The sequence below is a fragment of the Ochotona curzoniae genome, unplaced genomic scaffold (genome assembly GCF_017591425.1).
Source record: "Ochotona curzoniae isolate NIBS_2020 unplaced genomic scaffold, NIBS_Ocur_1.0 contig_4501, whole genome shotgun sequence".
In the NCBI taxonomy this organism is placed as follows: Eukaryota; Metazoa; Chordata; class Mammalia; order Lagomorpha; family Ochotonidae; genus Ochotona; species Ochotona curzoniae.
The window spans coordinates 9,590,813-9,615,789 of NW_024466307.1; the positions used below are offsets into that span (position 1 = coordinate 9,590,813).

At 37.6% G+C, this 24,977-nt stretch overlaps 1 protein-coding gene across 1 annotated transcript in view; it reads right to left on the reverse strand.

Annotated features, from left to right (window-relative positions):
• The window catches only part of KIAA0825 (KIAA0825 ortholog), a 138,518-nt gene that overhangs the window by 98,195 nt on the left and 15,346 nt on the right, over positions 1 to 24,977 (reverse strand). Inside the window, exons 2-4 of the mRNA XM_040985897.1 lie at positions 16,566 to 16,697; positions 5,044 to 5,212; positions 1,445 to 2,114 (exon numbers count right to left, since the gene is read on the reverse strand). Of these exons, the coding sequence (XP_040841831.1) occupies positions 1,445 to 2,114; positions 5,044 to 5,212; positions 16,566 to 16,696 (970 nt within the window). The 5' untranslated portion in view covers position 16,697. The remainder of the gene's footprint in view (positions 1 to 1,444; positions 2,115 to 5,043; positions 5,213 to 16,565; positions 16,698 to 24,977) is intronic.

Genomic DNA, 24,977 nt, shown 5'->3' on the forward strand with positions numbered 1-24,977 from the left:
GCACAGCGCACACGCATGCCCCAGCAATACGGAAAGTGCTCACTTCTCAAGATCTACACCAAAGTTCAGATACATCAGCTTAAGAAAGATCAGGGTACTTAGGCACATGGGGAAAATGTCAACTTCTGGTATTAGACACACAGTTTTTTCTAAGCAATGGAAAAACACCCAAATATCAGAGTTGAAGAAACTGTAGCCCCTTACACGTATTTTCAGTGAGAAAGGTTTTAGCTTCTGTCATGAACTATATTTAAGACAAATAAAACTTTCACAAGGAGAGTACAAGTAAACGGGAAAATTTGTAGAGAATACTAAAATTTTAGAAAACAAATACAATTGTGAAATGCACTTAAAAAATCTATGTGCTAGCAATGAAAACAAAAGCCTATTTGCTTTCAGCAAAATTATAACGTTTCTAAATTAACTGTCTGTGTTGTGCTACAACCCAAAGTGGGTTTGTAATATGATCAAACTCCTGGAGAAAAACAAAAAAAGCGTAATGAAAAATATTAAACAATTAAAATTCATATATCACATTAATTTGGTCTTCAGTACTTTGTTAATGAAGAAAAGTGAAAATATATTGAACTGTAAAATTTTGCTGGTTATCAGAAATCCAGAGATCTGTAAAAATTCATTAAATGTTCATTTTAAATACTTAGGCAAAATAGTTTATGCAGTCACTTAGAACTAATACTTTAGTGTTTAATGTAAAAGAGATTCATGTTAATTTTTTAAATAATTATATTTTTACCTTTAATATTCTACACTGGTTTAAAAAAGGGATCACAGTGAAAAAATATTTTGTCACAAGTATTTGCTTTTTCTCTTTTGAGTTAAATTAGAAAGTATTAAATAATGTTTTGCTTATATGCATGCTTTAAAAAATACCGGAGGAACTAACTTATCAATTGTAAAATCGCTACATCTTCCTAATTAATTACTACTTAGACTTTTACAATTAATGCTTCATAACTGCTCCTTGTCAGAACTGGCTGACTCAAACTGTAATCATTTTTATACTTCTAAATTTAACTAATGCAAATTACAGCCACGTTCATAAATTCTTCTTACCCAATAATGTTTGGATTTTCGAAGATATACTGGGTCAAAATGTAACTTTTCTATAAACCGGATATAGATATCTCTATATATGTAATCTATATGCTTGTATGCAATCATAAGAAATGAAATTACCGTTTGCTATACGTTTAGTTTACATTTCCAATATCTTTAAAATTTTAGCATTGGAAAAAATTCTGCTGAGTGTACTTCCATAAAAAGAAATGCATTAGAGCGATCTTAACACTGCACATTTTCACATCTGTTTTTTTTTTATTAATCTTGAAATCTGCAATGAAATTTAGCCAAATAGAGAACTCCTAGAAAACTAAAGTTATCAAAAAGCTTAAGTTAAAGCAAACAGATTTTAAATGTCACTGACCCAAAGCATGCACTGCTCCTCTGTGCTTGCTGCAGCTCCTGCTTGCTTTAACCACACCGACAGCACTTTCTCTGAACTGCAGCCCACGAAAATTTTCAAGAAATTTTGCCATTTCTTCAGTCACAGTATCCAGGTAAGTTTCTTTAACAAATTTCACTGTTGAGAGTGGAGCTAAAATTTCATACAGTATATTAAAATCCTCTTCTATCATGAAGTATAACTTGAGCACTGTGCTTTGGTAGCCACAAGCTATTGCGGCTAAATTTGAATCTCTCCGGTAAGAAGGAAGGCAGTCCTGCAGGAGGCCAGTCAACAATTTATTCTGTATGCTTTGGTACTTGATTAAAACTTCCGATTCTGGATAAAGAAACAAGAGTTGCTGTAGGCACTGACTTTTCAGTGAGATTTTTTGTTGTGAATTATGTATTTCATTGTGGCTCTGCAGTCTGCTCACTAAGAAGCGTCGAAGATGCAGTCTTATGTCATCCCACAAAGACTTGACGTCCACAGGGGAATGGTCTTCCACGGAATGAAGGGAAGTCCTGGAGAGGCAATGGAAAGATGTCCCACTCAGGCTCCAGGGCAAGGAGACGCCGCTGTGGCAGGAGAGCTCCCCCAGTAAATCCAGTATCATTTCTTCTTGATTTTGCTCATTCTTTAACAAATCTTGCTAATAAAAGTAAATAACATTACAAATGTCATTAGCTCTATGTATAGTGGGGGGAAAAGTATCTGGTCATGGACGATCATAATAATTTATTTCACTTTAGAATCATGATTTTATTGTTGGTGTGTTGCATTTAGAATAAATCAATTCAGAGTTTTAGGAAAGTCAGCTTTTAAGGACTGTTAAATTTTAGAAAGGCCAGTTGATTACCTCTCCAGTTAGACTTCCAGATGTAGTTTTGAGTCCTTGTTGTTATTTTTCCTGAAATAACCTGAGCTATATGAAAGCTACAGTTATAAATTCTAAATAAACCTCTACAGTAAAACATTGATTGAAATAGATTACTAAGACAAAAATGTCCAAGATAATACTCCTAATTAATTCCTGGTAGATAATTTTCATGCTTGGATGGATATACTTATTATAAATCCCCAAATGAACATACAATTCTTTAAGATGATTCAGGACTAGAATGGGGATATTTAAATATAGTATGTGCCTAGAGGTTACTAATAGCTGCCGTCCTGAGGAATAAAATTTAATGCATCGAAAGATTTCAGGTTTCATTTAAATTCCTTTTTGAGAATCATGTTAGAAAAGACTCTACTTTAAAAATTAATCTGAGAATGTTTCAGAGCCCTCCAAAGAAATAACTAACTCAAAAGGGAATAAGGATACTCTCAAATCACCCCCTGAAAGATATGAAATTATTTCTTTGTACTTTCTGTGCCAATAGAAAACAATGGTGGATGTAATTGCTAACAGTAATGGAACCAGAAAAAATTACTTTCATCTTGAACTTTGAATTATTCAATATATTCTCCTTACATTCTGACTTTCTTAATTATATCTCTTTCTACTAATGCTGCAAATACTTTATATTCTCTAAGTAGAATTAAAGTGATTACAAGGAAAATGGAAGCAAGGCCCATGCGGCTTAGGATCAGGCTGGCTTCAAGACTTCTTACTGACCAAGACACCATAGGCATTCAGTGTGATTCAGAATGAAGAACAATTTCTGCAAAAAGTCCTGGAATTTGGTCTTGGTCATCCTCAAGCATTATGACATCTAATGTAATGTTCTATCTTTGATAAATACTTATACAAATATCTATATGATGATAGATTGCATTTTTTTATCCATTCTTGGGTTCCAACAGAGTGAAAATGATGCAGGCACAGCTGTCTGAAATGCAAGCTTGCAGCTGAGGACACAAACATGCAGCAGTCACTTTTCCAAGTTCATAGACACACAGAACTAAGCATAGAGCGCTGGCCTCCCTCCCTTCAGCCACATTCCTTTGACCACACCAACGGCATATAGCCTCTCTATTGTTTAATTCTCCCTCCTCTCTAGTCACACCTTCTGAAATTTCCGCAAGAGACATCCTTACAACACCATCCAGGACATGGCAGATTCATGGCGAATCCTATAAGGCAAATGAGTCCTCTAAAGTGCCCCACTGATGGATTTCTTTATTATTCAATTACCATAAATGTTTAATCAAAGAATAATAATAGATTACAGAGGTTTCAAATCTGTGTTTTGTATGGTCGTTTACATTTTGAAAATAACTTTGGTATAATTGCCACAATGAGGATCCTGGTTTTTATTCAAATAGCCAGATAATTAAAACAAATTTCCTATGGGATGAGGGGAGGGGAATGTTTGAAAATGACTGTCAAGATTGACACTTAGAGGATGTAGAAACTTGATAATAAGGTTAGTTTAATCTGGATCTGTTTTAATAATGTGGTTCCTTCCTTGAAATAACATGATCAATTATGTAAAAAAACCTAGGCCTGGAACTAGCCTATCAGTCTAATGAATTTGAGCAAAACTAAGGCGGCCTCTGCCCTGCAGTGAATGGAGAATGACTTATGTGTGACAGATTAAAAGATAATTAAAAGCTTTTGCTTTTAATTAAATGAGAAGGCATTATTACATCAATATTAATGAAATTCAATACACATGGCTCTTAATAGAAATTAAAGGAATAACTATATCCATCTTTATTCTTCTAGACTCCACCTTCAGGAGATAAAGGGGGAGAGGATTTTCTTAAAAGATTAGGGCTTCAGGGCACAGTCTTCCTTTCTCTTCCTCTTATTACTTTATAAACATTAAAGAGACATCTGTAATAATAACAACAGCCAAAAACTATTTTCAGCTGATTCTGTCATCCTAAGCCATCTACAACCTCCAGATATTTTCCACATCTGCCTCAGTCAATGTTTGATGTTTAGACAACAACAGTGCTTCCCTCCCACCCTAAATTAAATTAAAACCATAGCTGCAGAAACACTGCTTTCTAACAGTTGTGCTGCTTTTCTGGGAATCCATTTTTGCAACCTAGCACCCTTGCAGATGTAGGTGCAAGGAAATAACTATTCTTGAAGAAGGTTACAGAAATCTTTAACATATATCAGAGAATGTCAACATAATGATTCCAATTAATTAATAATATTCTTATAAGAATCATTCCATTACTAAAAAAAAGTGGGTATAAGTGAAAGTTGGGAATGCAGGGAACAAGAGAAAAGGCCATTTTAATAATACAAACGATAGGAACGGTGTCATTATACTTAGCACTGCATGGAGAAAGCAGACAAGGTAGGGAAATACAGAATGCAAACAAACTTCTCTGGTGGACAACTGCAATAGATATCGAATTAGCTTTGTTGGTATTGTGTTATTGATATGCCATTCCACAAACTATTCAGGAGTCATAATTCACACAAAATTTCTTAAATGATAAAAATTATACTAAAATATAAAAAAGACAGCCTACTGGATTTCATTCCTTAAACACACACTCTTAGATACGGCAGAATATGGCTGCTACAGTAAACATTAACAAATGGAAATGAATAAACTGTGTCCCCTGCTCACCCACTTCACATCATTATAAGACAAACAAAAAAGTTTTACCACTGTTCTGAGGAATTTGCTCACATCTCCATGGGGAATGGAAGGTGACTTAGACACATCACAGTTATAGTGACTGAGCCATTCAAAGTAATCTGCTGGTGTTTGCAGCTGCACGTCGGGATGTAGTTTGTGAACTTCAGACTGTATTTCCTTAAAGCAGTGTTCTATGCTATACAAAAAAGAGAGAGAGAAAATACTTTTGGTAGGAAGTAGGCAATAATCCCATGTCATAATGTCACAGGCCCAGAAATGTAAGTCCTACCTGATTGGGTACAACAGATAAAATTATAAAAGTTTCATATGGTATTGAAATAATAGCGACCATGCATTTTCATTCTGAGGTGAGGGCAGAGTTTGAATTTTCTAGGGGAAAAAAATACATATAATATCTATTTATTTGACTAAGATGTCCTTATTTGTTAAAACAAAAGTACAGGTGCGGGGCAGTAACGCTTCTCTTGATCGGCACTGGTTACAAGATAAAAAAAAACTGGTCGCTCAGCAAATCAGAAATGTGCAGGACCCACCAGCAGGAGAGTGACTATGCATATTATGGAAAACTTCAGTCAATGGAGTATTAATAAGTCATAAAGTATTTGAAAAGGTGTTGTAACTCTAACACTTGCAAAACACAAGCTCTTCGTACAGCATTGCCTCAGCTAAATACCTTTTTCTGTCACTCAATTCCACTCCCCACTCCCCCTGAAAAAATCTAAACATAAACATACTAAGAATTGCACATAACAATAAAAAAATGGAAAGAAAAGAAACAAAGGATTAACTGAGATGATGCTTAGGTGATAAAACTAGGTCATTTTTTAATTTTGCTTTTCCACATTTTCTTAATATTGCTAAGGCATAAAGTGGAATGCTTCATTTATCTAACAAATAAACTAGATAAATAGATAAAATATTGGCTCTTATACTGTTTTAAACACTTCACTTTGCTTAAAAGAAAAGTGGCAGAAATATTGTTATTTTAATTTCTATCGACGATTCTACATGTTCATTTTTACAAATCACTGTAGCTTCAACTGGTGACCTTGAGCATATTGCAATCTCTGGATCACATGGATATGACATATTACTACCACCTGATGGCAGCATATCTAAACTACAAGAAAGCTATGAATCCTACGTCCTTTGAAGCTGAATCCCCTTATGCAAAATTGACTGTATGCCTCTTAACAAAATTAAGAAAAATGAGCTACAAGAAAGTAAAGATATTGTTTTGAAAATATACTTGGCATTGAATATAGGTCCTATGTCACAGAACCCTGCAACCAAGCCCTGATGGTTAGAACTGGAATAATAGAAAATGTATACTGTTAAAAGTTTAAGTAAAGCTTAAAAGGAGACTTCTAAGCAAACATGAATTCAAAGTAAATTACCTTTTTTTTTTTTAAAAAAAAAAAAAAAAGCATCCTGAGAATCAAAGAAGCTTTCCATGAAAATAAAGAACGAAAAACAATACCGCCTCTGGCGATAGGCCACTTGATTTTCTGATTGGGCAGTCTTATTCAAGAACACCAGATTAAAGTCTGACAAGAGTTTGGCACATATTTTCTTAACTTACGCAAGCACTTCCACAGGCTTAGATACATGATACCCTGAACGTACACCTTGACACCAGGGACCCTTTATCAAAGGTTTGGATTATAGCGTCCTCATGTGTCTCATTCAGCCTCATCCAATTCCAGTAAAGTGAATTGGAAAGGCTCAGCAGCTGGTCTACCTAAATCTGTTTCAATTAGGACTCAGCTTTTAGGATAATCTCTAACATCTGAATCTGAGGAGAGGCCAATACCTACAGTTTACACATAGAAAAAAGCCTTCAGAGGGTTATGTGTTCTAGTAATTTGTCCACATGCTAATAAACGAATTCAGCAGTTACATTTCAGGGGAATCCCACCTCACTGATATAAGCCAATACAGTTGAGTTTTCCTGTGAAACCATTTTCTCATATATTTTAAAGTGTCAGGACACATTATCAATGGCTGATTTTCTTTTTAGTTGGCTCTCCTTATTTTGCCATTCACCACAGTCTACACATCTTGCCCTAAATCATATTCATTTGAAATCTAGTCATTTCTTCTCAAATTGTTACACATAAGGAATGCTTCTGAACACTGAAGAGGCACATTAGTTTAGTGTGCTTTCTGATGATCTCTTTGAAGTCAAAATTAAGGTTACAATATCAGTGATGCTGTTTTCAAACACGAAATTAATATCGCAGATGGAATGTAATTAGGATTAGGAGAAGCAGTACCTATTATTACATGATGTGAGATTTTAGTCTAAGTTTTTATACATATATATAGTTTATATATATGTAAATAAGTAGATAAATAAGCAAAGTTTATATATAAAGCTTATATATCTTTTACATATATTATAGCACATAGATAATATATACACATTATATATTATATAATATATAATACATAATTATATATAATACACAATTATATATATAATATAGCATATATATATATGATGATAGAGTTCTCATCGGCTAGTTCATTCCCCAAAATGCCTGCCATAGCCAGAGGCTAAAAGTGGGAGCTAGGAAGCTCAATCTAAGAACCTTATTTTGGTGGCAGTAACTCCAATTTCCTGCACCAACAGTGCTACCTCTCAGGGCCACCATTATCAAAAAGCTGAAATTAAGGGCCAGAGCTGGAAGCTGAACCCAGGCACTCTGATATAGGACATGAGCAACACAACCGGATGTCTCATTGCTAGGGTTTTCTTAGAGAACATGGCGCTTTATTTTGGCGAAGTGTTTTTAGCTTAATTGGAAGTTGCTTCAAATTTACATTAGGAGCATGGTCAGTCATGAAAAATCACCAAAGATATTCAATAAAGAAACCAAATCACCCCATTTATTGTTAGGTTCCAAATATAAGAGCGAAATCTTAAGTCTAAAAATAGCAATGGATTTCCTCCCCTAAACAGCTTAAATTCCAAATTTGCAACATTAGCTAACACGGAAAGGCCTTCTAAAGGAATCTCCTTTGTCCTCTTTCAAGGATTTATTTATTAAAGGCAGAGTTAATTTAATTAATTATTAAGTGGCTCAAAATTCAATTAGTTTTGAATGATTTAAAAGAAGAGAGACACAAAGACAAAGATAGTGATATTTTCCTTAAGCTGATTCATTTCACAAAACGCAGTAACAGCTAGGTCCGGGGTCAAACCAAAGCCATAAGCCTGAGTCCATGCAAGTGTCCCAAGTAGGTAGCAGGCTCCCCAGTCCTGGGCCACCAACTGCTGTCTTCCTGGGTGTTAGAAACAAGCTAGAGCAGAAGTGAAGCAGCCAGCACAGAAACTGTCACTCAGACACAGGTTGACAGCTTTCCTAGTGGAGGCTTAACACACAATGCCAGAACACAAGTGCTTCCAGCCTTATTTTTAATATTAAAGCTATTGGGAACAACATCAGGGTCTGTCACAAAGAGAATGATTAAATAATCGAAAAGTTCATTCATTAAAAAGGAGCCATGAAAATGAAAAGAAAAATACACTTATCAACAAGTCTGAATCTTAATATAATGTCAAGACAGGGGAGGTACCAATGAAAATGCATAATACTATCCTATCCATATGAGAGCGTGAAAACATGCAATGTTACCTATTCTTCTGAATTTAAAACACAAGTCGTCCAAGTGTGAGGAAATGCCGTAGGATAGTCAGTGTAACCCTAGGCAAGCTGTGGTGGAAGAGAAGCCATTGGGGAGAGTCATCTGGAGCTGGAGCTGGACTGGTAAGGATTCACTCGTTAAACTGGCTGGCGGGGATGTGAGTATTCATCACAGTACTCTTTATGCCTTTTCCTATGTCTCAACGTTTCTTAATAAATGTGAACCCCAATGTGCTTTAATTATAATGACTCTGAATTATCCAAGTTAATGAGCTGTGCATTACTGAGAGGCTGTGTATAAATCAATTTATAAACCATTTTTAAACTGCAATATGGAGGACGCATTTAAAAAAGGATATCTACGGTAATTTTTCTCACTCGGCATTCACTTCTAGATTCCTTGACTGTAAAAATTGCTTAGTGAACTAAAGCATTATTTTCAATAAATATTAGCTGAATGCTCAATGTGGTAGGCACTGTGATATATACTAGGATACAAACATGAATAAGACATTGTCCCATCGCTGGAGGAATTCTGTCTAGTGAGAGAGACAGACCTGTAAATAAATAACCACAATACTATAGGACTTGATAAGAGGTGTGTAAAATGTGCCAGGGGAATACACAGGAGGGATTCACTAAATGTGCCTGTGGGAAAGACTGAAAGGCTTCCCTCTGGATGAGGGGGCTGTATGCATGGATACTAACACGTCAAGAGAGTTAGTGGGCTCATTGATATCAGACCCTCAATCTTCAGGGCTGACCATCTAAGCTCACTGTTGTCTCACCTGGAAATTACGCTTACTTGTACATTAAAACTTATTTTAGGACCACATCTCTATTCATGTATGTATGCATGCACGTATAAACACACACTTGTATTTCCAAAAAGTCTGAGAAGCCCCATGATTAAATGGACAACACTAAATTAATGTGGCAGCACAAGAGTCAGTTAAGATCAGGCTGGTGTAGTGGGGATAGGGAAAGAAACCGAGAAAACAAACAATCATTGTGATTTGAAATCTTGACATTTAAGCTGACTATAAATGCTCTTGCTAGATTGAAGCATTTACATTGAATTGTGCTCTGGTTCAGAAACGTTTTGGTCATTTCAAAATGCGGTAGTTGCATTTTCAGGAATAAAAAAAGATCCTGGCACTCATCCTGCTACATTACCTCTTTGCATCTTCCTCATCTGTGTCCTCTCGTGTGGGTTTCTTTTGTGAAAACTTGGCTCAGGCCCCTATCATGTCTCATCTGCACTCTGTTAACAGCCTCCCAAGACTTGGGTCTGTTGTTTGTCCACCTTTTCTTCAGTGTTTACTAGCAGAAACCCAGTTGAAAGGAAATTTTAGAGTTAGGGGTTTCTGTGGATTCACCGCTTTACACCACCAACCCTATCATAAGAGTAGAGGGAAGGTTCCTGAATTCAGAACTTGGTTAGGCAGGTGCCAACCCCAAAAAATCTAAAGCACTAGAAGGGTCTGCAACCTGCTCCCCCAAACTCCCGTCAACTGCCTGGGGGGAGAGCTGGCAGTGACAATAATCAGCCTGGCATTACACACATATCTTTTCTACTTCCTTGCAAATCTGCATCTGACTTGGATCGCTTTTCATAGACGGAAGTGATAGGAGCAAGAAAAAAAGTCACATAGGGCTACATGTGTTAACAATATAAACAGAATTTTCCAGAAATGTTCTATTGGGATATAAGACATGGCAGTTTAATACCCATGACAAGCAGGAATAAAGACTGCTTCCTTTTTTATCCATGGAGGCTTGTTCAGTAACTTTGGTGCAATTACCAAAATCAGACTGTGGTCTAATCCCAACAAACCCACACAAATTGAAATTAAAAAGTAAGGGAACTGGGGAATCTCCCTTGGTATTTATCCAATGATTTCCTTGATAGTCTCTATGAGAAAGAAACAGGGAAAAAGTGGAGATGGGGACAAAAATCATAAGAATGAGAAGATCTGGGAATGCACCTAATCTATAGCCTTATCTTCACTGTCATGTTAAAATCAATTATGAAGCTGGACAGCAAATTTTTTTTTAATTATTTTCATTTATTTTATTTGAAAGGCAAACACACACTTTTTACACACACACACACACACACACACACACACACACTTCTCAATCAGTTTAAAGCAACCTGAGCTGTACCAGTCAAAGACAGGAGCTAATAACCTGATCTGTGTCTCCCATATGTATCGCAGAGATTCAACTGCTTTAGCCACCGCTTCCTGCCTCCGAGGGCAAACATTAACAAGGAACTGGGTCAGAAGCAGAGAGCTTGAGACTTGAACCAGGCACTCTGACACACATGTCCCAAGAAGCATGTCAACTTCTGTGCCACATCCTTATCTACAGAAAACAGATGTGATTGGAAGTCACAGCAGGGTCAGCAAAGGGACTCAACAGGATGGAATGAATGCTTACACATGAATGTGTAGTAATAGCAGAAACCCTGACAATATAATGCTCCTCAAGCAGCAACTGCCTAAAAAGTCACACATCACTACAAGCAAAATTTAAAAGAATGAGTTAAAATGATTGGGAGAGATTTTAAAAAATGTGATCAGTAATAATACATATATAATTTCAATTCATATAAAATGAATTTTTCACCTTTAATATTTTCCTCATATGTTCTTATCCTCATTTAAAAACATGGTCATTTTAAATAAACCTTTAAGAAAATAAAGGTAGCATCTGAAGACAGCTTATTCTACTATGTTCTAATTCACTAACTTTATACTTCTTTAAAGATAAAGCAAACACAACAGATGCCTACCAAAATAACACACATTCACTGTCTTCTAGTCAGTTATGTGCAAAGACAAGTTTGGACAGTAGGAATACAGTGATGACCAACTAACGTCTCTAAAGAAGTTAGAGTAGTCTAAAGTGGAGAAGTAAAGCCACCACCTTCCAGCCACTTCCTGTGCCAGCTTCTGTGGCTGGACAGGCTTAGCCAAGGCTTTCCAGGATTAGGATTGTGATGAGTGAAAGCTGGGTGCTAGCAAAACTTTTTGAACACTGTGTGGACTTTGTGGAATTCCCAACCAGGTTCTTTTTTAGAGAGTCGTCACGGTGCAGTTAAACCTCAAGGCAACATCAGCAGCAAAGAAGAGCAAACCATGGCTGTCACAGCGGTCACAGCAGCTCAGCCGTGCTGTAGTGTCCCTGTCTGGCTCTGGTCCACAGAGCTGGGACAGGACTTCACTGGGCACCCGAGTCTACTGCTTCTGGGATGAGGGCTTAGTTCCCGGTAGCCCAGCAATTATAATCCTCTCGGGAAGATACCGGTCCTACTATTTTTGACTCAATCTTCTTATCAGGTCTCAACTCTCAGTACAAAAATATTATTCACACTTTTGTAATTAGAGCAGTTCATAAAGTGGCAGGCATTTGTTTCTTTTTTCTTCTTTTCCATGGAATGATAATTCAATGGTATTCATTAGGAATATTCTCAAACAATAACTTTCTTGTGTCTATTTGGCTTAGGGTAGGTAAAGCTAATAAGCTTAAAAATGAAAAAGCTATACTTTTAAAAACTGTCAAATACTAAGGAAAACTAAAAATGAGAAAACTTAGTGAAAGGAACCCTTCAGACACAACCTTACCCAACTGAACATCAGGAGAAAAACCATTCTCTGTATACCATAAGTCCAAGAAAACTTCCATACCTCAACACCTGGTTAAACTATTATGTTTCAGTTAGTACAAGCAAACAAACAAAAGATTCTTCTTTACCATGTGCAGTTTTCAGTTAGTGACTTAATGAGTTGACCAGATTTGTGGGTATAACATTTGTAGGATCCCTTGTTAATAGGTAATGGAGCCTCTTATTACTGATTCTAATGGGTGTTCAAAGCAAATGATTCACCCTCACTGATTTCCACAGTCACACCTCCAAGCTGCCCACTTCTGATTGCAATGGGAATGAAGATGGAGAGGTGAAAATGATCTGAGAGAATGACAGCTACTCCTGAAGGATAGGTGAAGGTTCGATGACCCCGGGAGCGCACTGGCCCATTCCGGTGAATCACTGCTTTGGGTAGGGGAAAGACCCTGTGGCTCGTAAAACTTGATGATATTAAGAACAGGGGGAAGGAAGTCACACTTAGATGTCAGGGTCACCGCTAGAAAGAAATACAACTTTAAAAATTCAAGTGCAAGAAAAAAGAACATATTTAAAAATGAATTACTAATTTTTTTTTCTTTTATACGTATTGGGGAAAACCCATATTTACAGATGTTCATGACTTATTCAATGCACACCACTGGGAGATAAATAGAACCGTTAGAATACAAAAATGCCAAGGGTAATTCAACTACTGCAGTCTAAGTGTGGCATAACTGATTCGTCATGACACACAATTTTCTAAAAGCTATTCTGTTAGAAGGCAATAAATGAGTGCATAAATGATTTACACTCTTCTGAACCATGGTTATTATTCAGTATTTTATTTTTAAAAATATATACACCCTATACTATTATGTTTATCCTCCAGAGTATAATAAAAACATAATTGAATTTGATGAAAAATAGACTTGACTCTAAATGTAGCACACAGCACATGCAGCTACTCCCTTATTTTATCCCTTGTGAAGATCAATGTCACTTGGACTGGTTCTGCTCCAGGTTCGTTTTAATATATGGGCAATAAAATACTTTTTAATTTAAAAATTATATCCTTATGTTCTCTACTATATTTCCTTTTTAATACTAACATCTGAGTTTCAGCCCAAATAACATGAATGCAAAACACAATATTTTAATCACCGTGTTGCTTTTAAATATGATTTCTTATTGACCAGGTAGGGAAGGAAATTAAGTACAGATGGTACAGCAAATAAAAATAAGGTCTATAACAAAAACATCAGAGTCCAGTGGCATGCTTTGTTCTGATGGAGGCCAAATGCTATTGTGAAAAGATAAATTTACCTTTCAAAAATAGTATCTATGTTAAAAATATAGTCATCTCTGGAATTTAGAAAAAATGATTTCTTAATCTATGATAAGTCACCAATACCTGCATTTGCAAGTTTCTTTGGGTTAGAAACTACATCGTGCAGTATATAAACATATACAACGTACAAATAACTACATATTTAATATAAAATGCCATATTTATATGTAGTATCAGATATGGTATGTGCTCTCAACAGTATGTTTTCTTTTTTAATGTATTTTTATTGGAATGGCAGATTTAGAGAGAGGAGGAGAGATGGAAAAAAAGGTCTTCCATCTCTGCTGATTCACTCCCCAAATGGCTGCAACAGTTAGAGCTAACCTGAACCAGGAACCAGGAGCCTCTTCCATATCTCCCATGTTGGTGTAAGGTCCCAGGGACTTGAGTCATCCTCCACTGCCTTCCCATGTCACCAGCAGGGAACTGGATGGGAAGTGGAGCAGATGGGACACAAACCAGTGCACATATGGGATGCCAAAGCTTGCAGGTGGAAGGTTAGCCAATTGAGGCATCAAGCCAGCCTTAGTATGTTAAAACTTTACACATACAGTATTGTTTATATATAAGGATTCTTCAAAAAGTTTATGAAAATGCATATTATCTAAAAAAATTCATTTGGAAGGCAGAGAGAGAGAGAGAGAGAGAAAGAGAGAGATATCTTCCATGTACTGGTTTATTTCCCCAAATGGCCTACAATAGCCAGATCTACACGCAGAAGCCTGTGGCTTGGAACTCAGTTTGGGACACTTACATTACTGGCAAGTACCCAAGTGTCTGAATCATTATCTATTGTCTGCCAAGATGCACCTTAGCAGGAAGCCCGAATGGAAAGCAGAGTCGGTACTTGGACCCAGCTCCTTTGCTATGTGATGGAGGTGTCAAGCAGTGCCTTAACTATTATTCCAAACGTCTACCACACATTATCTGGATTTTCATTCTTTTTTAAAAGAAACAGTTATTTAATTTTTATTGGAAAGATTATATTTACAGAAAAAAGGAAAGACAGAGAGAAATATTCCATCCATCGGTTCACTGCCCAAATGGCTGCAACAGTCGGAGCTGAGCTGATCCAGCGTGCCACGTCTCCCTTGGAAGAAGCACTAGTTGTGCCTCTTGGTCAGCTGCCCTGCTACCAGCTTTGTGACCCAGAAATGTCCATCTAAGGACACTTTGTTTTTAAATATGTGAACATCAAAGGGCAGCTCTCCTACCTCCCAGTTCATGTGTGACCCTTCTGCACTTAACTTTACGGAATGTCTAGGTCCAACAGCTAATAACTAACTGATGAAAGGCTTCTCTCTCCTGAGCATGAAGCTCACTGTCTCACATGGGCAGTCTTTCCTAATGCCACGACAAGTCAGGAGGATGTTGATGTGGCAAAATGCACTGCAGGTGTCTTACTTGGGGACTAGTGGTCATTTACCTTAATAACATCTCTGTGCTAGCTGCTTTAGAAGGTGCTGAAATGCTATCCTGTCTTGCTCTCTCTTAGTGGGCTGCCTGAAACACATCGTCGTCCTGCTAAATGCTTATCAACCAAAGGGCTTTTTTCTTCCTGTTGCATGCAGAGAATTTTAGTGATGGGAGATTTTCTTTCTAATTGTAATTCCCCAACAATAAGCCATCTTTTAGAGTTATGTATGCCTACGGTTAAGATGATGAAGAATTCACTATATTTTCAGTGAAACAGCCATGAGCGTGGTTCCCTGAAATAAAGGCCTTCTAAATTCTTTTCTTATATTCGGCTGAGTTATTCTTTCCCTGGTGGTTGGAGAATCTAACATTTTGGCAAGTGGCAAATCTAACACTAGGTGGAAAGGAGGCTTAAAACAATAAGCATCATCATGTATAAGAAGTTTTTATTTCTAAATTTTTTAAGACTTGCTTTATTTTTATGTAAATGGCAAATTTACAGAGAAGGAGAAGAGACAGAGAGAGATCTTCCATCTGCTGGTTCATTCTCCAAATGGTCACAACTGTCAGATTCCAGGAGCTTCTTCCGGGTTTCCCACAGGGGTGCAGCATCCCAAGGACTTGAGCCATCCTTTGCTGCTTTCCCAGGTCATAAGCAAAGAGCTGTATATGAAGTGGAGTGGCTGGGATGGGAACCAAGTGCCCATAGGGGATTCCGACGGCACAAGCTGAGGTTTTAGCGTACAACTCCGTGGCACCAGCCCACATAAGAAATTTGTTTTTAACGTTCTGTTTTCACAACAAATTAGAGCCAGTTTACTCTAATATCTCAAAATGTTTAGTTTCTGTGCATATCTTTCAACCAAGAACTTATAACTTTTAACATTCTATAAGTTGAGAGCATCTATTTGAAAATCTGAAATCAAAAAATGTCAAAAAATCATGAACTTTTGAGAGCCAACACTGGAAATGTCCACATCTGACCTCATGAGAAACGCTGCCGTCAACACAGATGCACAAGAAATATCACATGCCATCACCTTAAGGGCATGTGTATAACTTGGTGCACATGAAATATTAATGAAGTTTGTGTTTAGAATTTTGTTATATCCTTAAGAGACCTCTATGTATATGCAAATACTACAACATCTGCAAAAAATTCCAAATCTGAAACACTTATATTCTCAAATATTTTGGGAGAGGTTTAAAATTCAGGACAGCAATGTTGGAAAACGGTAAGAAATGATTAATGGCAAATCAGTAAATGTTAATGTGTCCATCTAGCCCAATTGGGAGTAGTGCGATTCAGGCATTTCATTCAATTTTGAGGGTGTCTGGTCTACTGAATATTTTTCAGGGAAGTTCATGGTAATTAAACCCTAACATGACCTAAGAGCAGGAAACATGAAAACTAGGTTAGGTAGCTTCCACGTAAGTCAAACATGAAAACAACCTGCTTCAAATAACGAGCAATATTTACCTTACTGCATTTTGTTCGATCTTTTCATCAATATCACTGAAGATCTGCTTAAACTCCAAGTCTCCAGGAAATGAGTTTAACAAACAGCGTAGGTCAAAAGAATTATGGGAATATTCATCTCCCCAATCCATCCTGAGGAAGAAGAATAAACAACAGAACTGCTCAGTTTTCTGCAAATCAGGTAAGGGGATGGTGGGGGGCAAAAACCTCAAGTTGTAAAAGGAAACAAAATACACTCTCAGGTACAGGCTCAATGAAAAACAGCTGTAAGAGAATGTGGCCATTCCTAAACCAGGTAGGTCTTGTTATTTACATTTCATCAAGTTTGATCCAATTTCTGCACTCTCCCATGGCGTGAAAGCTGAACACAAGCAGCTTCCCCAGGGGAGCGGCATCCTGCTGCTCCTCACCGGAACTCCATGCTGCAAAGGAAATCACAAAACCCTTGGACCACTGAGTGCAGGACATGTCCAGTAGGAACTGAGCACTCCCTGCACACTCTTGTCCATATACTACCCTGGAAACTGGAGCCTTGCATATTCTAAAGCCTCACCTTCCTAGGCCGATGTATAAACCAAGCAGCAAAATTATCCCTGAGGTCTTCTAGCATCCTTTGGTAATGTCCATGTTGATAACTGATTAAACAGTGAAGGAGAAATGGTACCCGCTTCCGTGAGGCTGCTTGGCTTCAGCAAAGGATCATCCTGTGTCCAGTGCCAAAACAGTAGCCTCAGAACCTAGGGCTTTTTCCTGACTCCCATCCCCTCTAACCCTTTTAGCTCACAGAGGCTCTTTTCTGAAGTTCACTGGCTAAACAAAGTTCCTCCAAAAGTAATGTAACGGCGATGGACTTCCACCTCTGGAAAATCTCACTAAACAAGAAAACGCAATCAGAAGGGAAGATACCAGAATTGATATCATTCCCAGGCTCCCACAAACTCTGCCTGAGATGACTGGCTGTCTTTGTGCCTGTTCTTCTTCCCTGGAAATATACACTGCTTCTCTGGAAGGACACACATCCTACCCCTTCCTCTCCCCTAAGGCAGTGTAAGGGGAAGTTTCCCACCACCCTCACAGGCCACCTGCATTTCCCCCACATCAAAGTGCCAATCAATCACTCATTTATTCCATATACATGTATTAAATATTTGATTGATAACAGGCACAGCTGTAGGGGTGGGCTATTGCTGCACTAAGTTAAACACACTGACCTCTAGGAGCTTTCATTCGGGTGGGGGAGACACATTTGCAAGACACGCCAAGTAGACAGGTCAGAAGCGCTTTAAGGAGATGGAAAGCAGGCAGTGGGCCGGGTAAGAGTCAAGGAACTGGGGCAGGGTAAGAGCTCTTGTTTTGATGAATATGAAGACAAAGCTCTCTGAGGAAGTGCTATTTGAGTGGATGAAAGAAGTGATGGATGGGAAAGGTAAATTAGCTTTTGATTACTTCAGCCAAGAAGGGACTCTTATCACATCTGTTTATATTTCACTGGTGACTGCTAGTCACATGACTCTACCTGAATGCAAAGGTGGCTGAGAAACGCTGTCACTGGCTGGGCAGCGGACCCCAGGAGAGCTCCATCTGATGAATGGAAAGCACGAATATTCAACAGCCAGCCTTTCTACCCCACCTGTTCACTAGATTAATCTCAGTTCTTCTGCATCCTACTGCTTTGCTTGAAATGTCTAACTGATCCTTGGTTGTCCATTCCGGCCCTGAAGTTAGGCTCACCTGGCTCCTAGCCTTGCTCCAGGATGAAAACACTGGTTACATGTCCCTTTAAGAAATATTGCATAAAAATTTTACAGCTTTCAAGAATAGGGATATTTGTTAGGACTAAAACTACCTTATAATCAAAGAATTCAGAGATGAATCTAAGCTTTGCCAAATTTCAAATGCACAACCTTTGAAGAAAGTTATGCTTTCAATGAAGAAGAGTCATAAGAGGCTAAGCTGCTCCTGGAAGACAAAATTAGTACATACAAGTTTGTGAATACTGGTGGCGCAGATGAGAAATTTGACCATTTAATTTCTAATAAATAAATATACACAAAATAAATGTTAAGAAAAACTCTTGGAAAATATAATTTTAGTTTGGATAAATCCAAAATATTTAAAAATTGTCTAACACATTTTGCAGAGGCTACAACACTGACGGCCTTCCTCATCATTAATTTTTAGGATATGTTAACTGCTTATCCTATAATGAAATAGTCAAGGCTTTGCATATGATCTTTCTGGAGCTTTTCAAAGATTTCTTTGTGTTTATATCTGTTTGAAAAACAAAGAGATACAGAGATAGAACCATTTGCTGGCTCACTCTTCAAATGCCAACATACCTGGGGCTGGGCTAGGCTGAAGCCAGAAGCTCTGAACTCAATATAGGCCCTCCAAGAGGGTGGCCGAGGCCATGCTAACAGCTGCCTTCTGCCAAGAGTGCACATGATCAAGAGCCTGGATTTGGAAGCAGAGACAAGACTTGAACTAAGGAACTCTGATATGGCATGCTGGCATCCCTCAAAACCACTTCACCACTGGGCCAGATGTCCACTTGAAACATTTTAATCTAAAAGTATATAGTACCACAAGGTTTGCCATTTGTAAATTCAATTGCTTCCAAATGTATATATCATTTAAAAGGTTCAAATCACTACAGATTTTGATTTTTCCTCTCTTAAATTCTTTTGCAACAAAATTTGCATTTCCTCATTTCAAAACAAATATTTACCTAATACCTACCCTAAGAATACATACCGATATAACTTGAAATGAGACCACAAAAGAACAAATAAACAAACCAAAAGAACTATAAGCTAAATGGTAGAAAACTCTATGCCTATCATAAGTTATACCTCAGGGTACCAAAACTTTAAAATTCTTCCCCTGGAAGCTCAATTATACTTATTATCATAACAGTCATTCCTAAATCTCCTGGCCCAAATTACAAATCATGAATTCAATTCCTATAGTTCTATATTTTTTATATCATTTTGGTATTTGAAAGCTTCTCTGTTATGAGTCAATCAAATATTACTTCAGGAAAATAAAATTTTACTTTCTTTATGAAAATACTTGATTGGGGCTCTCATAGAGAATTTTAGAAAATTTTATTTTATAAACAACTTCTAATAAAGCTTTTAATAAACTTGTGCTTGTCTCCAAGTTTTCAAACACTAGAAAACCCCCTTAATTCAGATCTCATCCATCTAAAACTGAAAATGCATACAGAAGCAAGCTTAAGAATAACAGCAAATGACAATAATATATATATTATATTGTGTTATATATATTGTGTTGTGTCTCTTCCATGTACAAAGTACTTTAAATACGTTAACTTCCTTAATGTTTCCAATAATTCTGTAAGAGTCATTGTCTTCATTTTAGAGGAACATGAAAGGAGACTGTGAAACAGGATGTGGGTCTCCCAAGCAGTGCCATAACAACCAGCACCACAAAGCCTGCCTTGTCTTCTAATCTGAACTCTTACTTTGTCAATCTGCTTATCATTTCTTTTAAAATCGAACCCAACAGTTACATAACTCCAAAATACTCCTTAATTATGGCGATATTCCTCATGTTTTGCATCGCGTCCTGGCATCTGTATTGTTAAAAGAACATGTGTTTGGAATTGTTTTGATGTTGGATGTGGGCGCTTGGCAATTATTGGAATAAGACTATGAACTGTGACACTAAGGATTATCCAATTTAAGTCGGTGATCATTAATTTCAAGGTTCCCAGTATACACAGTTGTGTGACCTTTCTCTATTCAGCACTGAGGTTTATCAGTAAATATATGGAATGCAATAAAGGAATGTCACTGGACAACAATAAAGTGTTAGGCCCAAGACTTCATGTAACCTGCAGAGTTCTGTGATGTCTGTGTACTAAGATGGTAACTGACAAGAGAAGCAAGAGCTGCCTTTATAGATAGGTATAATGTTAAAATGTTCTGTGATAGGCTCAGGGAAAACCTATGGGGCAAAATACAACAAGCACGACGAGATTACTTTGAGTGAATAGAGGGGCCCAGCATCAACGTGAGGAACAGCAGAGAGAGGGTGAACTGTGGCAAGTGTGGCCAAGGTCTGGATTTGGAAGCTTTCTCTCTAGGATGGCAACAATTTGGCATGCACTGGAACAGGACGAGCTCACAGAGCTACTGCTTGCAGAATAAGTGTGTTTCACTGCCATGTCTACTATTTGGTGCAGAAAAGTACTATTTTACTTCTATCTACTGAGTAAAAGGTAACCACAACCTCAACAAGACAAAAATAAATTATCAGGAGGCTGCTGTAGGTTGGCAACTGTGAGGGTACTTCCAAAAGCATGAGGAACCAAGTTAAAAGGTAAGCCTGTTTATTTTTTCGATTCATGCCTAAGTTTTTCATAATATTAACTTTCCATGACTGTTTGAAGATCCCTCACATGTATGCATTTCAAAATTCTGCACAAAAACAAACTTGTAATTCCATCTTTCCAGGTACTTTCTGGGAAATCTTCACACTTTAGTGATACTTTGGAAAAGTAAAGCTACTTTTATAAATCATTTTGGGCTACTACTCAGCCATTAAAAAAAAAATGAAATCCCGCCATTTGCAACAAAATTGTGCCACTGCAGACCATCATGCTTAGTGAAATCAGCCAGTCCCAAAAGGTCAAATATCATATGTTCTCTCTGATACAAGACACCCTTAGGCAAGCTATAAAAGAAGCAGGGGTAGGTAACCAGGTCCATACATCCACTCTCACAGATGAAGTATCACCGAGACCAGCATTCTGGGTGTTAAGCTTGTGTTACAGCATGCATCTCTACTCCCGAAGAAAGGAAGACTTCCACTACGAATCATTTAAATATACCCATACAGCACAATGCTAGACCTCCTCCCTCTACTCATAAGTTAATCTTATAAAACTGTTGTCCAGGGACTATACTACTGTAATCCTTTGGAAAATACTAGTGTGGCTGGGGGAGGGGAGCAGATGAGGAGAGAGGAAGGGACAGGGAGAGGAAAAACCCTTATACCTACAATACTGTATCATGGTGAAAATTGTTTTTTTTTTTAAAGATTTATTTTTATTATTTTTTTATTAGAAAGGTGGATATACAGAGAGGAGAGACAGAGAGGAAGATCTTCCGTCCGATGATTCACTCCCCAAGTGAGCGCAACGGCCGATGCTATGAGGATCCAAAGCCAGGAGCCTCTTCCGGGTCTCCCACGCAGGTGCAGGGTCCCAAAGCTTTGGGCCGTCCTGGACTGCTTTCCTGGGCCACAGGCAGGGCACAGCAAGCGGGGCAGCTGGGATTAGAAGCAGCACCCATATGGGATCCCGGCACGTGCAAGGCAAGAACTTTAGCTGCTAGGCTACCGTGCTGGGCCCAAAACACTATTTTAGTTTTTTCATTCGTATGCTTCTGAATATCTTATATAAGATCTAAAAAACAGGTTTAATATTTGAAACAACTATTAACAGCCAATCTAATATTAATTATTGCCTCTTAAAATGATTAAAGAGTTATATGTAAGTTAAACATCTGTAGCTTAAGTTTCAGCCAGAGGCATATTCTAACAGTTGAGTTATAAATTCCTAAGAATAGTAACTATAACGAAATATGAACATATTATAAGCACCACCAGAAAACATTACAATAAAGCACAAAGAAATCACATTGTGTATGATCAAAAGAAAGCTTATAAAACTCTGGAATTTCCTATGTCCTTTTATAATATTTTTGACTCTACCTTTCTATCCAAGGGGTCTTTTTTTTTTTTTGTATGCATACTCACAATGGTTAGAATCCTTGCTTTAACTTTCCTTGTGTTTCTTCCATGATAAAGGGTCACAAGGCATTCTTCTTATGGTAAACCAAAATGTGCTTTAAAAGGATTGAAATACAGTAGACATGAAAGAACAAAAATGGGAGGAAATCCAAGTGGAAACCACGTGAGAAAAGCAGAAGCACTTGGAGCGAGTGGTCACTGTGGAAAGACCTGGGAGGAAGCTGTCACGCCTTCTTAGACCTGCGGACTCAAGACTCTCACATGGTTCACCGCGAAGTCCTATCTTCCAATATTGCTGTCTAATACTCATACTTGGTGAGTATAAGGAAGTGGGCTCTCTCAGCAACTACACATTCCACACATAACTGAACAGCTTTCAAATGTTGTATTGGGATAAAACAGCCACTGAACCAAGAATTAGCAGATGTGAGTCCAGATCCTGGTTTTGCTCATCTCCACATGATCCCTGATAAGTCATGTAGTCTCTCTAGTGGGAGGGAACACACACTGCTTACTTATAGAATATGCCAGATAGATTTATTAGGCTGAGATTTCTTTTAGCTATGCACCTGCTATATTCTACGGAATGTTAGTAAAAGCACATATGTGTGACCACCACAAATCAGCTCTAGCAATTCATGTATTTTCCTCATGAATATCACTTTCCCCTCTCCCGTTCCTTTGTGTTCTCATAGTTACTGTTAAACTCTTTTCTGTTCTTCAAGCTTGCTACCTAGAAAACCAAGGTAGAATCTGTAAGCTAGCAAAGAAATCACATGTGAAATAAGATGTGAAGCAGAAAGTTGGTTTTTTTTTTTTTTTAACAATACTGGGTAGCTTCCATGAACTACCCTCAACCCCCATTTCTTAGAATATCCAGAGAATTTTAGAAGTCAGCCCCTGTTTCTGGTCTCCTCTGACTCAGCAGACACTCAACAAAACAGTTGAGCTACGAACGTTCAGGATGCCACCATGAACACAAAGGGTGGCATGAGGAAGCCATACCTCATAAGCCATTCTGTATCCTTGATTTAATATCTATGTGGTTTTTATGTCCTCTGTGTTATTGTTTTTACTACTTTAATATATGTGATGGCTTGATAATAATAATAATAATAAAAAAAGAATAAGACTTTTAGGTTGGGCAAAGCAGAAGTGACTCCAGCAACCTGCCAAATCAAGTGGACACTGACATTCAGGGATGTTTGAAATGCCAAATCACCCTGACCCGGTCTCTGCACAGAAGGTCAGCACGCACCATGACGAGTGTGCCACGCTGTACCTCACAAGCACGCACAGACCTAGGAGCTGCTACCTCCTCCCATCCCCCGCACCTGAGGGGCATAAAGGCCCAGTGCTGTATACCCAGGGCGGTACTCCCTCATGTGGTCCCAGGCCATCTGCTAACAAGGGTCATCTCCCTTAAATAATAAAACCATTTGTCTGAACTAAATATCTCTCTCTCATTCTCAGTTGTCTCCAAACCTATAAACTTTGAGCAGATCATCAGCCCTAAATGTGGATCAGCCTTCTCATGTGGCCTGTCTCATTTTTCTTATTTCCATTCAATATCTGGACACAAGGTTGTCTTCCTCTATTATTTGCAAAATTGCACTAAAACTATATAATTCAAAATTTAATTTTTACCAAATCTTAAAAAACCATATCTAATGTATGGAATTCATTCATTGAGGTATGGATTAAAGCTTATGATACCTAAATAATAATGTTGGCAACCATCAATTGTGATATAGCATTGATGCATGTGTGAGGTATACAGAGTGCTGAGTTTTACATACGTTTAATAAACCTATTTCCTATTTAACTTGACCCTATGGGATAGGTACAACAGAAACCCTACATTAAATGTGAAACTCACGCAGAGTGGTTACTGATCTGTCCCGGAACAGACAGGAAGTGGCAAAGCAGAAGTTCAGGTTGCTTTAAAGGCTGAACTTAATTATGTTACTAGAAAATTGCTTTTATGCATTACAATCATACTTTCAAAAAACACTGTCTTATTTTTTAGATGCATTAATTTGTTATAAGCCATATACATTTAACAGATTTCCCTAGGCCCATTTTTCATATAAAACCCATACAATTCCCTAAAGGAAAGTGTTTTTGGTAAGGGCACATGGAGCTTTGTGATATTTTAGACTTGTCAGGAATTGAATATGCAGTCATAGCCATCTCTTGCTTTAATACAACAGTGAAACCAAGATAATGTGAAAATGAATATTAATTTTACTATTCTTTTTATAACTTGACAACGATTTATTTCATGATTTCCAAGTCATGAAATTATTACATATTTTTGAACCTAGAACCAAATAATGCACAAGTTATGGAGCTAACGATTGACTAATGATTTTTCAAGTGCAATAAAATCTTACTAATTTGGAGAAAGATACATCTGCTCTACTAGAAAATTTAAGTTACAGAGCACTTTTTAAAACAGCATAGTGTTTTTTGCTGCATCCCATGTGCTTTGATGTTTTTGTTTTTATTCTCATTTCTTTTAAATTGTTTCTTTTCTCTTGTCGAATTCATCATTGGCTCATGGATAGCACAGTGGCTTCATTGTACCCAAGAGGCTTGTGTATTTTCTTTTCATTGCTTCATCCATGC